Source organism: Micromonas pusilla (assembly GCF_000151265.4).
Source record: "Micromonas pusilla CCMP1545 genomic scaffold MICPUCscaffold_14, whole genome shotgun sequence".
Lineage (NCBI taxonomy): Eukaryota > Viridiplantae > Chlorophyta > Mamiellophyceae > Mamiellales > Mamiellaceae > Micromonas > Micromonas pusilla.
The window spans coordinates 848,424-859,862 of NW_003315895.1; the positions used below are offsets into that span (position 1 = coordinate 848,424).

Below are 11,439 nucleotides of genomic sequence, written 5' to 3' on the forward strand. Positions count from 1 at the left end.
CGCCGCCGCCGTCGTCGCGCCCGTCCCCGCGCCGAGAACGCGCCCAGGCGCCGCCGCGGAGGAGAGCTCCTCGGCGCCGCACCAGCGCGGGGACGTCGCCGCGCGCGTCTCCACCGACTCCCCCACGGGAGGCGACGTAGACGTGGCCGCCATGCGAGAGCGCCTGAAGGAAAAGCAGCAGATGCTGCGAGATAAGCTCGCGCACAGAAAAGCGCTGCAGACGGAGCTCAGCGAACACCTCCGCAAGACCAAGACCGCCGCTCGCGGCGCCGCGATGGGCGCGCCGCACGGGTCCGCCAACGCGGTCGTCCCGGTGCCGCCGCCGCCGCCGGAGCGCGTCGTGCGGAACCGCGCGCTCGGGCACGGGAACCTGAAGAGGGACGACGACGACGACGACGATTCGATCTGGCACGAAGCTCGAGGCGCCGCGCGGCCGGACATGGAGACGGGGAAATTCATCCCGGTGATCAAACCGCCGGAGGAGACGGGGCCGCCGCCGGCGACGATGATGAAACCGCCGCAGCGCGCCGGGTTTATGCCGCAGATCGAGCGGACGGCGAAACCCGAGCCGCAAAATCCAGTCGTGTCGCCGCCGCCGCCGCCCGCGCCGGTGGAGCAGCAGCAACAACAACAACCCGCCGCGCCGCCGCCCGCGCCGGTGGAGCAGCAGCAGCAACAACAACCCGCCGCGCCGCCGCCCGCGCCGGTGGAGCAGCAGCAACACCAACAACAACCGATGTCACAAGAAGCGGCTCCCGTCGCGGCGCCCGAACCCGCGGCGCCGCCGGCGCCGCCGCCGCAGCCGCGCCTGAGCGCAGCGCCGCCGCCGCCGGCGCCGGCGCCGCCGAAACCCGTCGACGCGAGGCAACCCGTCGCGTACGAGCCACCGACGCCGACGACGACGGGATCGGTTCCGACGGGGTCGTGGAAGCCGGTGAACCCGCTCGAGCGCGGGAACAAGCCGCTCAACCCGGGCGGGAGCGCGGAGAAGATGCAGCAGGCGTACAAACCGCACGCGCCGCCGAAGGCGCCGCCGGTGCCGGGCAACGCGCCCGTGCCCGTTCCGGGCGTGGCGCCGGTGCAGGGCGGCGCGAGGACGCTCGAGGACCTCGCGCGTGAGGAGGTGGCGTACCCGGAACCGCGGTACGTCCCGGGGCAAGGCCCGCCCGTGCAGCCGGACGCGTTGCCGTGGGTGGAACCGCCCGCGCCGCCGCCGCCGCCGCCGATGACGGCGGCGGCGCCGCCCGCGCACGTCGCCGCGGCATCGATACCCGCGCCCGCGCCCGCGAGACCGCCGGCGCAGCCGGTGCCGATGCGGCCGCCGCCCGCGCCGCCGCCAATGCCGTCGATCGTCGCGCCGCCGCCGCCGCGGTTCGATCCGCCGGCGGCGGCGATGCCGCCGCCCGCGCCGCCGCCGCCGCCGCCGGTGCCGTCGGCGGCGGTCGTGACGCCGCCGCCGCCCGGGGTGATCACGCCGCCGCCGTCGTTCGCGCCGCCGGATCTGACGCCGCCGCCGGACCTGGACGCGGCGCAGAGCGCGGCGGACATCGCGGCGGCGTTGCCGACGCCGATGGTGGAGCCCACGGTTTTGATTCCGGGTATCATCGAACCCCCGCCCGGTCTGGGTGGAGGGGTCGCCGGCACGGTCGCCGGCACGGTCGCCGGCACGGTCGCCGGCACTGCCGCCGCGGGGATCAACACCGTCGAGGAGGTGTTGCTGTGCAAGGAGAAGCTCAACATCGTCGTCGTCGCGTCCGAATGCGCGCCGTTCGCCAAGACGGGCGGCTTGGGCGACGTCGCCGCGGCGCTTCCGAAGGCGCTGCGACGCCGCGGGCACCGCGTCATGGTCGTCATGCCGCGCTACAAAGACTACCAGGGCGTCTTCGACACGTCCGTGCGCGTGCACTACAACATCATGGGCGCCAACACGGAGGTTGGCTACTTTCACATGTACAAAAACGACGTGGACTACGTCTTCGTGGATCACGTGGCGTATCACGCCGTCGCCGGCGACATCTACGCGGGCGACCGCGAGGAGGCCAACTTCCGGAACGCGATGCTGTGTCAGGCTGCGATCGAGGCGGTGTGGCACGTCAAGTGCGGGCCGGAGGGCGACACGCCGTACGGCGACAGCGACTTGGTCTTCCTCGCGAACGACTGGCACACCGCGTTGCTGCCCGTGATGCTGCAGGCGTTTTACCGCGATCACGGCAAGTTTGAGTTCGCGCGGTCCGTCTTCGTCATTCACAACATGGCGTTTCAGGGCCGAGGCCCTCTCGTCGAGTTCGACAAGCTCGGCCTTCCCGCGGACTACAAAGACCACTTCTTCCTGGACGATCCGTTCGGAGGCGAGTGCATGAACACGATGCAGGCGGGCTTGAGGTTGGCGACGAAGGTCATCGCCGTCTCCAGCGGATACGCGTGGGAGATCACCACCGACGCCGGCGGCTGGGGCCTCGCGCCGTTGCTCCGCGAGTTTGGCGAGAAGCTCACCGGGGTCGTCAACGGGATCGATCTCGACGAGTGGTCCCCGGAGAAGGACGAGCACCTGGACAAAGACGGCTACTCGCGCTACGAGCCGACCGCGGAGGGGCTCATGGGCGGGAAGAAGCTGTGTAAGGCGGCGTTGCAGCGGCAATTCGGCTTGCCGGAACGCGACGACGTCCCGGTCCTGGGGTTCATCGGAAGGCTCGATCACCAGAAGGGCGTCGACCTGATCACGGAGATCGCGCCGTGGCTCATGGGCCAGGACGTCCAGCTCGTCATGCTCGGCAGCGGCCGCGAGGACCTCGAGGAGCTTCTGAAGAATTTGGAAAACAACAACCGCGAGCGGTGCCGGTGCTGGGTCGGCTTCAGGCGCGTTCTGATTCATTCACGCCGGTCCCCGTACGACCGCGTCGGCGTGGTGAACGCCGATCCTTAAGGACTTTCCTTTCTTACCCGGCGTATGTTTCTCTTCGCCGCGCACCCCTCGGTTTCCTCGGTTTCAATCTCCGCCCGCGACGCCTTTCAACTCCGCTTCTGACGCCTTTCAACTCCGCCCCGACGTCGCTTTTTCGTACGGACCCTCCACCCTCAGCGTCGAGATGGCGCATCGCATCACCGCGGGGTGCGACATCCTGCTGATGCCGTCTCGGTTTGAACCGTGCGGGCTGAACCAGCTGTACGCGATGAGATACGGCACCGTCCCGGTCGTGCACGCCGTCGGCGGGTTGCGAGAGACGGTGATCCCTTTCAACCCGAAGAACGACACCGGCACGGGGTGGCAGTTCGACGAGGCGTCCGAGGCGAAGTTTCAGGAGGCGGTCGGGTACGCGATCGGAACGTTCAGAAACAACGCGGCGGATTTCCAGAAGATTCAGACGCGAGGGATGGAGCAGGACCTGTCGTGGGAGCTCGCGGCGGAGAAGTACGAAGAGAAGCTCATCGAGGCGAAGTACTCGTGGTGACCGACGCTCTCGGAGCGGAGAGAGGAAGGGCGAAAACATATTATTTTCACATCAGGCAAGAGAGAAATTCGTTACAAACTAATTGCTCATACGATTCGCCGCGTACGTACAATACTACGCGTACACGCTTCGCCGTGTTCACCCGTGCGGTATTCCCTGCCAAAAAAAAGTCGGCGCACCCAGATTGATTCGGCGGCGGCGGGGCGGCGCGCCCTCGGCACGTTCGACATGGCGACGCAAATCGACCAGGTCGTGCAGGTCCTGCAGGCGACCCTCAGCGCGGACGAACACACGCGGCACCAGGCGGAGCAGTACCTCACGCAGCACGCGTACGCCAAGTCGCACGTCGTCGTGCTCATGCAAGTGGCGACCGCGCCGCAGGCTGACGCGTCCATGCGTCAGTCCGCGACGATCAACCTGAAGAACCTCATCAAGAAGGGGTGGGACCCGCGACGCGAGGACGCCGCGCGTCTGCACGAGGAGGACAAGGCGACCGTGCGCGCGAACGTCCTCGAGGCGCTGATACAGAGCCCCGAGATCGTGCGGTCGCAGCTGAACGAGTGCGTGAAGGTGATCGCGAACGCGGACTTCCCCGAGCGATGGCCGAACCTCCTGGAGACGCTCGTGGGATACCTCGCCACGGACGACGTCCCGCGCGTATACGGCGCGGTGACCGTGATCTCGGTCTTGTGCAGGAAGTACGAGTACAAGGACAAGGACGAGCGCCTCGCGCTGACGCCGGTGATCAACGCCGCGTTTCCTCGCCTGCTTCAGATGCTGCAGTCGCTCCTCGCGATGGAAGACAAACGCGAAGACGCGCAGCTCGCGCTCCTCGTCAAAGCGATCGTGAAGACGTACTGGAGCGCGACGTACTTGGACATCCCGGACGCGCTGATGCGCGGGGACGTGTACGGCGCGTGGATACAATGCATGCACGCCATCATCGTGATGCCCGTGCCGGAGAGAGGACAGCCCGCGGATCCGGCGGAGCGGAAACACTTCCCGTGGTGGAAAGCGAAGAAGTGGGCGCTTCACGTCGCGAACAGGATGTTCCAGCGGTACGGCAACCCGAAGCAGTGCAAGCCGGAGCACAAGCCGTTCGCGGAGGCGTTCAAGCGCGACTGCTCGTGCGCGTTCTTGGAGTCGTACGTTCGGTTGCTGTCAGGCGCGTTCTATACACTGGTTCCCATACGACCGCGTCGGCGCGGTGAACGCCGATCCTTAAGGACTTTACTTCCCGGCGCATCTCTCCGCCCATCACCCCTCGCTTTAAATCCCGACACACCTCGACGCCTTTCAACTTCAACTGACGCCTTTGAACTCCACCCCGACGTTCGCTCGTATGGAACGGCTCTCAGTCTTACCCGCCGGCGGGTTCCTCCCGGATAGGATAATAAACCTCGCGCTGCAGTACCTCACCACCGCGCTGACGGGGTCGAACACGTACAAGATGATGCGGCCGCTGCTCGACGATATCGTGTTCCAGATCGCGTTCCCGCAGCTGTGCCACAACGCGGCCGACCAAGAGCTCTGGGACACAGACCCGAACGAGGTGGTACGGAAAGGGTACGACATCATAGAGGAGATGTACTCGCCGCGCACCGCCGCCGTGAACTTCATCGTCGAGCTGTGCCGGTGTCGATCGAAAGAGAACCTGCCCAAGGTGATGGGGTTCCTGATGCAGATCTTCGCGCGGTACGCGGAGGCGACGCGCGCGAACGGACCCGCGGCGACGCCGCACCCCGAGCTCGGCGCGGCGTTGCACGCCATCGGGTCGCTGCAAGATAAGCTCAAGTCGATGACGGGGTACAAGGAACAGATCGAGCCCATGCTCATGGCGCACGTCGCGCCGTGTTTCGCGTCGCCGTTCCCGCACGTCCGCGCGAAAGCGTGCTGGTGCGCGGGGGTGTACGCGGAGATCGAGTTCCAAAACCCCGCCAACTTTCTCGCGCTCTTCGGCGGCGTCGTCGCCGCGTTGAAGGACGATCAACTCCCCGTGAAGGTCGACGCCACGACCGCGCTCGGGTCGTTCGTGGAGGCGGCGGAGGACATCGAGCAGCTGAAACCTATCCTCCCGCAGCTCCTGGATGAGTTCTTCAAGCTCATGAACGAGGTCGAGAGCGAGGACCTGGTGTTCACGCTCGAGACGATCGTCGAAAAGTTTGGAGAGGACATTGCGCCGTACGCCCTCGGCCTCGCGCAAAATCTCGCCGCCGCGTTTTGGAAGCTGACCAACTCGCAGGACGACAAGGACGACGACGACATGAACGGCGCGCTCGCGTGCGTGGGGTGCCTGCGCGCGATCGCGACGATATTGGAGTCGATATCGACGCTGCCGCACTTGTACGGACAAATAGAGCCGACGCTGATGCCGATTCTGAGGAAGATGCTGACGCAAGAGGGGTACGACGTGTACGAGGAAATTTTGGAGATTTGCTCGTACATCACCTACTACTCCCCGACCGTGACGCCCGCGATGTGGGAGCTGTGGCCGATCATGTTCGACGCGCTCGAGAGCTGGGGGATCCAATACTTCGAGAACGTGCTCGTGCCTCTGGATAACTACATCTCCAGAGGCACCGAGCATTTTCTCGCGGCGCCGCGGTATCGCGACGACGTCCTGCGCCTGTGCGGCACGGTGATCCTCGCGAACGAGTTCCCCGAGCCGGAGTGCCTCCCCGCGCCGAAGCTCATGGAGTGCGTGCTGCAAAACTGCCGCGGGCGCGTGGATGACGTCGTCCCGGGGTACCTCGCCGTCGCGCTCGAGCGACTGCCGAGGTGCAAGGGGAAGTATCTCAAGGATTTGCTGATCCAAGTCGTCGCCAACTGCCTGTACTACGACGCGCCGTTGACGCTTCGCACGCTCGAGAAGAACGGCAAGACGAACGACGCGCTGTCCGCGTGGTTCGCCATGCTCAGCGCGCGCACGCCGAACGGGAAGCGAAAACATCACAAGCGCGAGCACGACAAGAAGGTGTGCGCGTTGGGGCTGACGGCGCTGTTGCGCGCGCCCGCGGAGGCGATGCCGCCCGCGGTGGCGCAAGGGTTGGGGTCGATAACGTCCGTGCTCGTGGCGTTACTCGATGATCTGAAGACGCAGATGACGGAGAGGAAGGATATGGAGGAGAACGACTACCGCGGGCACGGGTTCTGGGGCGGCGGCGACACGGACGACGAGGGCGAGTACGTCGACGAAGACCTCGGCGACGGCGGCGACGACGACCCGGAGGATGAAAAAGAACCTCTCGACGAGGAAGCGCTGCGAGCGCTCGCGATGAAAGCGCGCAAGTTTGGGCAGTTCGACCCCAGAGGGGGCGACGACGACGACGACGACAGCGACGACGACGGGATGCTCACGGACGACGAGTGCGTGACGAGCCCGATGGACGACGTCGACGCGTTTGTGGCGTTCGAGGAGACGATGCGAGGCGCGAGCGCGGGCGATCCCGGGAGGTTCAACGCGATGACGGGGGGGATGGATCAGGTGCGTTCTATCTTACACTGGTCCCCGTACAACCCCGTCGGCGTGGTGAACGCCGATCCTTAAGGACTTTCTCTCCCGGCGTGTCTCTCCGCCCAGGGTCCCTCGCTTTCAATCCCCGCCCTCGACGCCTTTCAACTACAGCTGACGCCTTTGAACTCCGCCCCGACGTCGCTTTGTATGGAACGACCCTCAGGCGCAGCAGGGGTTGCTGAACGCGATGATCGCGCACGCGGAGGTGCGACGGCGGGAGATCGCGGAGGAGAAAGCGGAGAAAGCGGAGGAGGCGGCGAAGAAGGCGGCGAAAGGAGGAGGCGCGAGCTGACCCGAAGGCAGTCGTTACGGTAGTAGCGGATTGGATTTTGGTAGACGTTTTTTCCTTACTGTACGACAACATGACGTCGTCGTCGCGTCCGTCTTCTAAGCGAGCTCGTTCGCTCGTTCGCTCGTTCGCTCGCCGGCCGCGTCCGGTCTGATCGCGCGGGAGGCGCATTCGTCGAGACTCCATCGCCCTCCGCCCCGGTCGAGTGGCTGCTCGACTTTATGGGCGGGGGTTCACATCGGTCTCCTACGCCGTTCCCGTCGCGACGCCGGCGCTTCGATGAAGCCGACGGGCGAATATTTCTAGTAGTCGTACCGCGGGCGCCCGTCGACGCGACGACGAGCCCCTCAGATCATCTTTCCTCCTCCGATCGACGCGCGCGCGCGCTATCATATCATATTACGCGGCGGTCTTCTGCATCTGCTTGAGGATGTTGGTGGCCTTGTTGATGGCGCCCTCCTGCTTCTTCCACTCGCGTTGCTTCCGCTTGAGCTCGCTCTCGGCTTCGGAGCGCGCCTTGCGAATCTCCTTGAGCTCGTCGGCTTTCTGATTTGCGATCTCCTTGAGCGCTTCCACGCTCTTGCCCTCGTGCTTCTCGATGAACGCGATCTCGTTCTTCGCGCAGCCCTTCTTCGTGGCGGCGTCGCACACCGGCTTGTTGAGCTTGGACTCGGCGAAGCTCTTGAGCGAGCTGAAGTCGCGCCCCTGCTTGTAATCCTTCCCTTTCTTGTCCCCGCTCATGAAGTACTTGATGGTGGGGTACCCCTGCACGCCCATGCGCTGGCAGGTGCCCTGTCCGTCCGCGGTGCAGTCCACGTCGACGATGAGCACGGATGGGTGGTCGGCGTAGTGTCCTCCCAGCTTGTCCCAGTCCGGCTTCATCGACTTGCAGTGGCCTCACCACGGCGCGAGGAACTTGACGAACGCGTTCTTGCCGCTGCCGAGGACGACGCGATCGAAGTTGCCGTCGCCCGCCTGCACGACGCCCTTGCTCGCGGAGGCGAGCGAGACGAGCGCGGCGAAGATGAGCGCCAGGAGGGCGCCCGAGACACGGAGGGAGGCCATCGCGATGGCGCCGGGGAGGGACCCCGTGATCGCGTCAGATCTGGTGTGATCCGAGGAAGGAAGGGATCCGAAGTTTTATTTGACGGACGAAACGCGAACGCAGCGCAGCGAGGTGCTAACATAAATACCTGCTGCGGTGCTACGTTGCTGTGCCTATCACATCTACTAAAAAGGGAGGGCATACACTATATCGCGACGCGTCTCCGTCCTTCTCACTCGTCCGGCATCAAGACCAAGTCCCTCTCCAACTCCATCTTGTAACACAGCCACACGAGGTACTTGAACGGGATCTCTCTCCCGCCAGCCTTGTTCACGCGGCACCGCCGCGGAATCAACGTCTGGACTTTGTCCGCGTCGAGCAGCTCCCTGAGGGTCGAGGGTCGAGGGTCCACGCGAAGCGAACGTCGGGGTGGAGTCGAAAGGCGTCAGGCGGCGGAGTCGAAAGGCGTCATAGGGTCGGGCTTTGAAAGCGAGGGACCCTGGGCGGAGAGACGCGACGGGAAGCGAAGTCCTTACAGTAAGGAATGAAGTTCACGACGCCGACGCGGTCCGGTCGTACGGGGACCGGCGCGAGATGAATTATGGGACGCGCCTGACGAACTGCGCGTGCAGCACCCCGATGGGCAGCAACAGACAGAAGGGCACGTCCGCGCGCACTAACGCCGCGATCACGCGCTCTTTCACGCCCTTCCCCGTGTACGGCGGGTTATCGATCACCGCGGCGAGAGACTTCACGAACGCGCGGTCGTTGACGCGTTTAAAAAAGTCATCCTTCGTGTGCACGACGCGACGGAACCCAGCCTCTCGCATGCGAATCCCCGCGGTGCCGTCGTAGTAGAACGGCGCCCAGACTTTCTTCGCGATGTACGCGCTGAGGTGCGGCGCGAGCGCGCGCCAGGTGCGCGCGGACGTCGCCCACTCGTCGTCCTCGACGCTCATGCCTCCGTCGCTTCGTCCGTACGAACCGAACGCGCCCGTCCGAGGCACGACGGCGGCCGCGGGCCCCGCGGGAGAACGACGAGATCCGGCGCGCGCGTCGTCGTCGTCCGAGGCGTCGTCGTCCGAGGCCGTCGCGACGGCGTCGCGCGGCGGGTCGACGCGCGCGCGCTTCTTCTCGTCGTCGCGCTCGTCGTCGTCGTCGTCACTCGGCACCTTTTTCTTTTTCGACGACGACGACGGCGCGCCCCCGCGCGCCGCCGCCGTCGCGGGCGACGCGTTGCTCTTGCGCTCCCTCCGCGCGCGCTGCTTCGCGGCTCGGCGCTCCGCGGGCGTGCTGCCGCCGCGGGTGGGCGCGCCCATGGCGACGGCGCGTCGTGCGCGCGCGCGTCGGGGTGTGGCGACCGCGCGCGCCGGCCGCCGTCCATCCATCCGAAAAGGGCGCACTTTTCTCTGCTGTTCCAAAAATAAAAAATAAACGAGTGGCGAGGAATATCCCCTCTGGGACGACGCTTTATTGACACACCGCCGCGCCGCGCGCACGCAGACGTGGACGCGCTCCGAACGCGCGCGCGACACGATGCCCGAACTCACCGCGACGTCGTTCGGCGGCGTCGACGCCCCCGCGGCGCTCGTCTTCGGTGCGTCCGCCGTGGGAGGAACCTCCGTCCCGTCGCGACGCGTTTTCGTCCGTCGTCGTCATCCGTCCCGGCACGGAGCGCTTATTATCCCGTGTTCACGAATAACGCGTGCCCGGTTTCGTCGCGCGCGCCGCTGACCCCCGTCCGTCCCTCCGTCCCGCGACTCTCCTCTCCTCATGATCTACTTTCTCTCTCTCCAGACTGCGACGGGACGCTCGTGGACACGATGGGCGCGTTCTACCTCGCGGACCGCAAGACGTGCGAGGAGGTCGGAATGACCATGTCGAAGAAGCAGTTCTACGACCTCGCCGGCGTGCCCATTCGAGAGATCTTCCGCATCCTCTCCGAAGAGCAAGGGACGTCGCCGGACCTCGACGCGATGGCGGCGCGATGCAAAGAACTCGCGGATGACATCATGAAACACGGCCCGGCGCTCATCGAGCCCGTGGCGCAGATCGCGCGCGATGCGGTCGCCGCGGGGATACCCGTCGCGGTCGCGTCGAGCGGCGTGCGGGATACCGTCCGCGCGCACCTCGACGGGCACGGCGTCTTAGGCGCGTTCTATACACTGGTTCCCATACGACCCCGTCGGCGTGGTGAACGCCGATCCTTAAGGACTTTTGCCGTCGTCTCTCTCCGCCCACTCCACGCTTTCAATCCCGACACACCTCGACGCCTTTCAACTCCGTCTGACGCCTTTCGACTCCACCCCGACGTTCGCTCGTATGGAACGACCCTTAGGTCTGTTCCAGCACGTCGTCACGTGCGAGGACGTGGAGTTTGGGAAGCCCGCGCCGGATCTGTATCTGCTCGCGGCGAAGAAGCTCGGCGTGGATCCGACGAGGTGCGTCGCGTACGAGGACGCGGAGCTCGGGATGGAGAGCGCGCGGCGCGCCGGGATGGTCGTCGTGGACGTGCGCAAGCTGGCGGGGTACCCGTGCGACGATTACCTCGACGTCGAGGAGTGAAGAAGAGCGAGGTCGGCGCGGGATCGGTGAACGAGTTGGTTACGATGCGATGATAGATGGAAGAGGGGGGAGGGGGGTGCTCATGATAGCGTAGTAGCGTTGTTTTTAATTAAGGTGGGCGGGTCGACGGGTTCTCGTTTCATTCGTGTATACGTCGCGTCGCGTCGCGTCGCCGTAAATAGACGCCTCATCGTCGCGAGACCTCGCCCGTCCGTCAGACCTCCATGTTCTCGTCCGCGCCGCCTCCTCCTCCTCCTCCTCCTCCTCCCGCTTCGAACTCCTCCTGCGCTTCTCTGCAGTGCTTCTCGTACTCCAACAGACACGTCTCGTAGTTCCTTCGCATCTGGAACCCCGCGCTCGTCTGCCCGCTGAGATTTTTCCCCAGCGTCCGACAGACGTCCATCCACCGCTTGTGCCGGCACACCTCCTCGTACCCGTCCCTCTTCCTCACCTCGTTGAACACCTTCGCGAGGTCCAACGGGCCGCGACAAAACACCGGGATCTTGAGGTGACCGCCCCTGGACTCGTGGAACCGTCGGAGTTTCCCCTCGAACTCCGTCTCATCCACGGGCGGCGG

At 65.6% G+C, this 11,439-nt stretch overlaps 4 protein-coding genes and 1 pseudogene across 5 annotated transcripts; 3 read left to right on the plus strand and 2 right to left on the minus strand.

Moving 5' to 3' along the window:
• Window positions 1-1,323: 1,323 nt before the first annotated feature.
• Window positions 1,324-3,293, plus strand: SSIIA (glycosyltransferase family 5 protein; the record flags this gene model as incomplete). Its single annotated transcript, XM_003063302.1, has 2 exons — window positions 1,324-2,860; window positions 3,087-3,293. Coding segments are annotated over exons 1-2 (1,728 nt in total), but the record flags the coding sequence as incomplete, so codon positions are not given.
• Window positions 3,294-3,652: 359 nt separating this feature from the next.
• Window positions 3,653-7,328, plus strand: MICPUCDRAFT_45949 (uncharacterized protein). Its single transcript, XM_003063303.1, has 3 exons — window positions 3,653-4,647; window positions 4,808-6,933; window positions 7,127-7,328. The coding sequence occupies exons 1-3, from the start codon at window positions 3,678-3,680 to the stop codon at window positions 7,253-7,255; spliced, it is 3,225 nt and encodes a 1,074-aa protein (XP_003063349.1). The 5' UTR covers window positions 3,653-3,677; the 3' UTR covers window positions 7,256-7,328.
• Window positions 7,291-8,353, minus strand: PDI (annotated as a pseudogene). The gene has a single exon. A coding segment is annotated over exon 1 (666 nt).
• Window positions 8,354-8,529: 176 nt separating this feature from the next.
• MICPUCDRAFT_53312 (uncharacterized protein) lies at window positions 8,530-9,616 on the minus strand (the record flags this gene model as incomplete). The annotated part of the gene is made up of 2 exons (XM_003063497.1): window positions 8,530-8,683; window positions 8,919-9,616. The coding sequence occupies 2 exons, from the start codon at window positions 9,614-9,616 to the stop codon at window positions 8,530-8,532; spliced, it is 852 nt and encodes a 283-aa protein (XP_003063543.1).
• A 217-nt stretch (window positions 9,617-9,833) lies between these two features.
• Window positions 9,834-10,862, plus strand: MICPUCDRAFT_42868 (uncharacterized protein; the record flags this gene model as incomplete). Its single annotated transcript, XM_003063304.1, has 3 exons — window positions 9,834-9,894; window positions 10,095-10,465; window positions 10,647-10,862. The coding sequence occupies 3 exons, from the start codon at window positions 9,834-9,836 to the stop codon at window positions 10,860-10,862; spliced, it is 648 nt and encodes a 215-aa protein (XP_003063350.1).
• Between the last annotated feature and the right edge of the window lie 577 nt (window positions 10,863-11,439).

Coding starts and splice junctions, on each gene's coding strand:
- MICPUCDRAFT_45949 (XM_003063303.1), top strand. CDS start 3,678: ATGGCGACGCAAATCGACCAGGTCGTGCAGGTCCTGCAGGCGACCCTC. Junction 4,648..4,807: donor ACTGGTTCCCATACGACCGC/GTCGGCGCGGTG, acceptor AACGGCTCTCAG/TCTTACCCGCCGGCGGGTTC. Junction 6,934..7,126: donor TGACGGGGGGGATGGATCAG/GTGCGTTCTATC, acceptor AACGACCCTCAG/GCGCAGCAGGGGTTGCTGAA.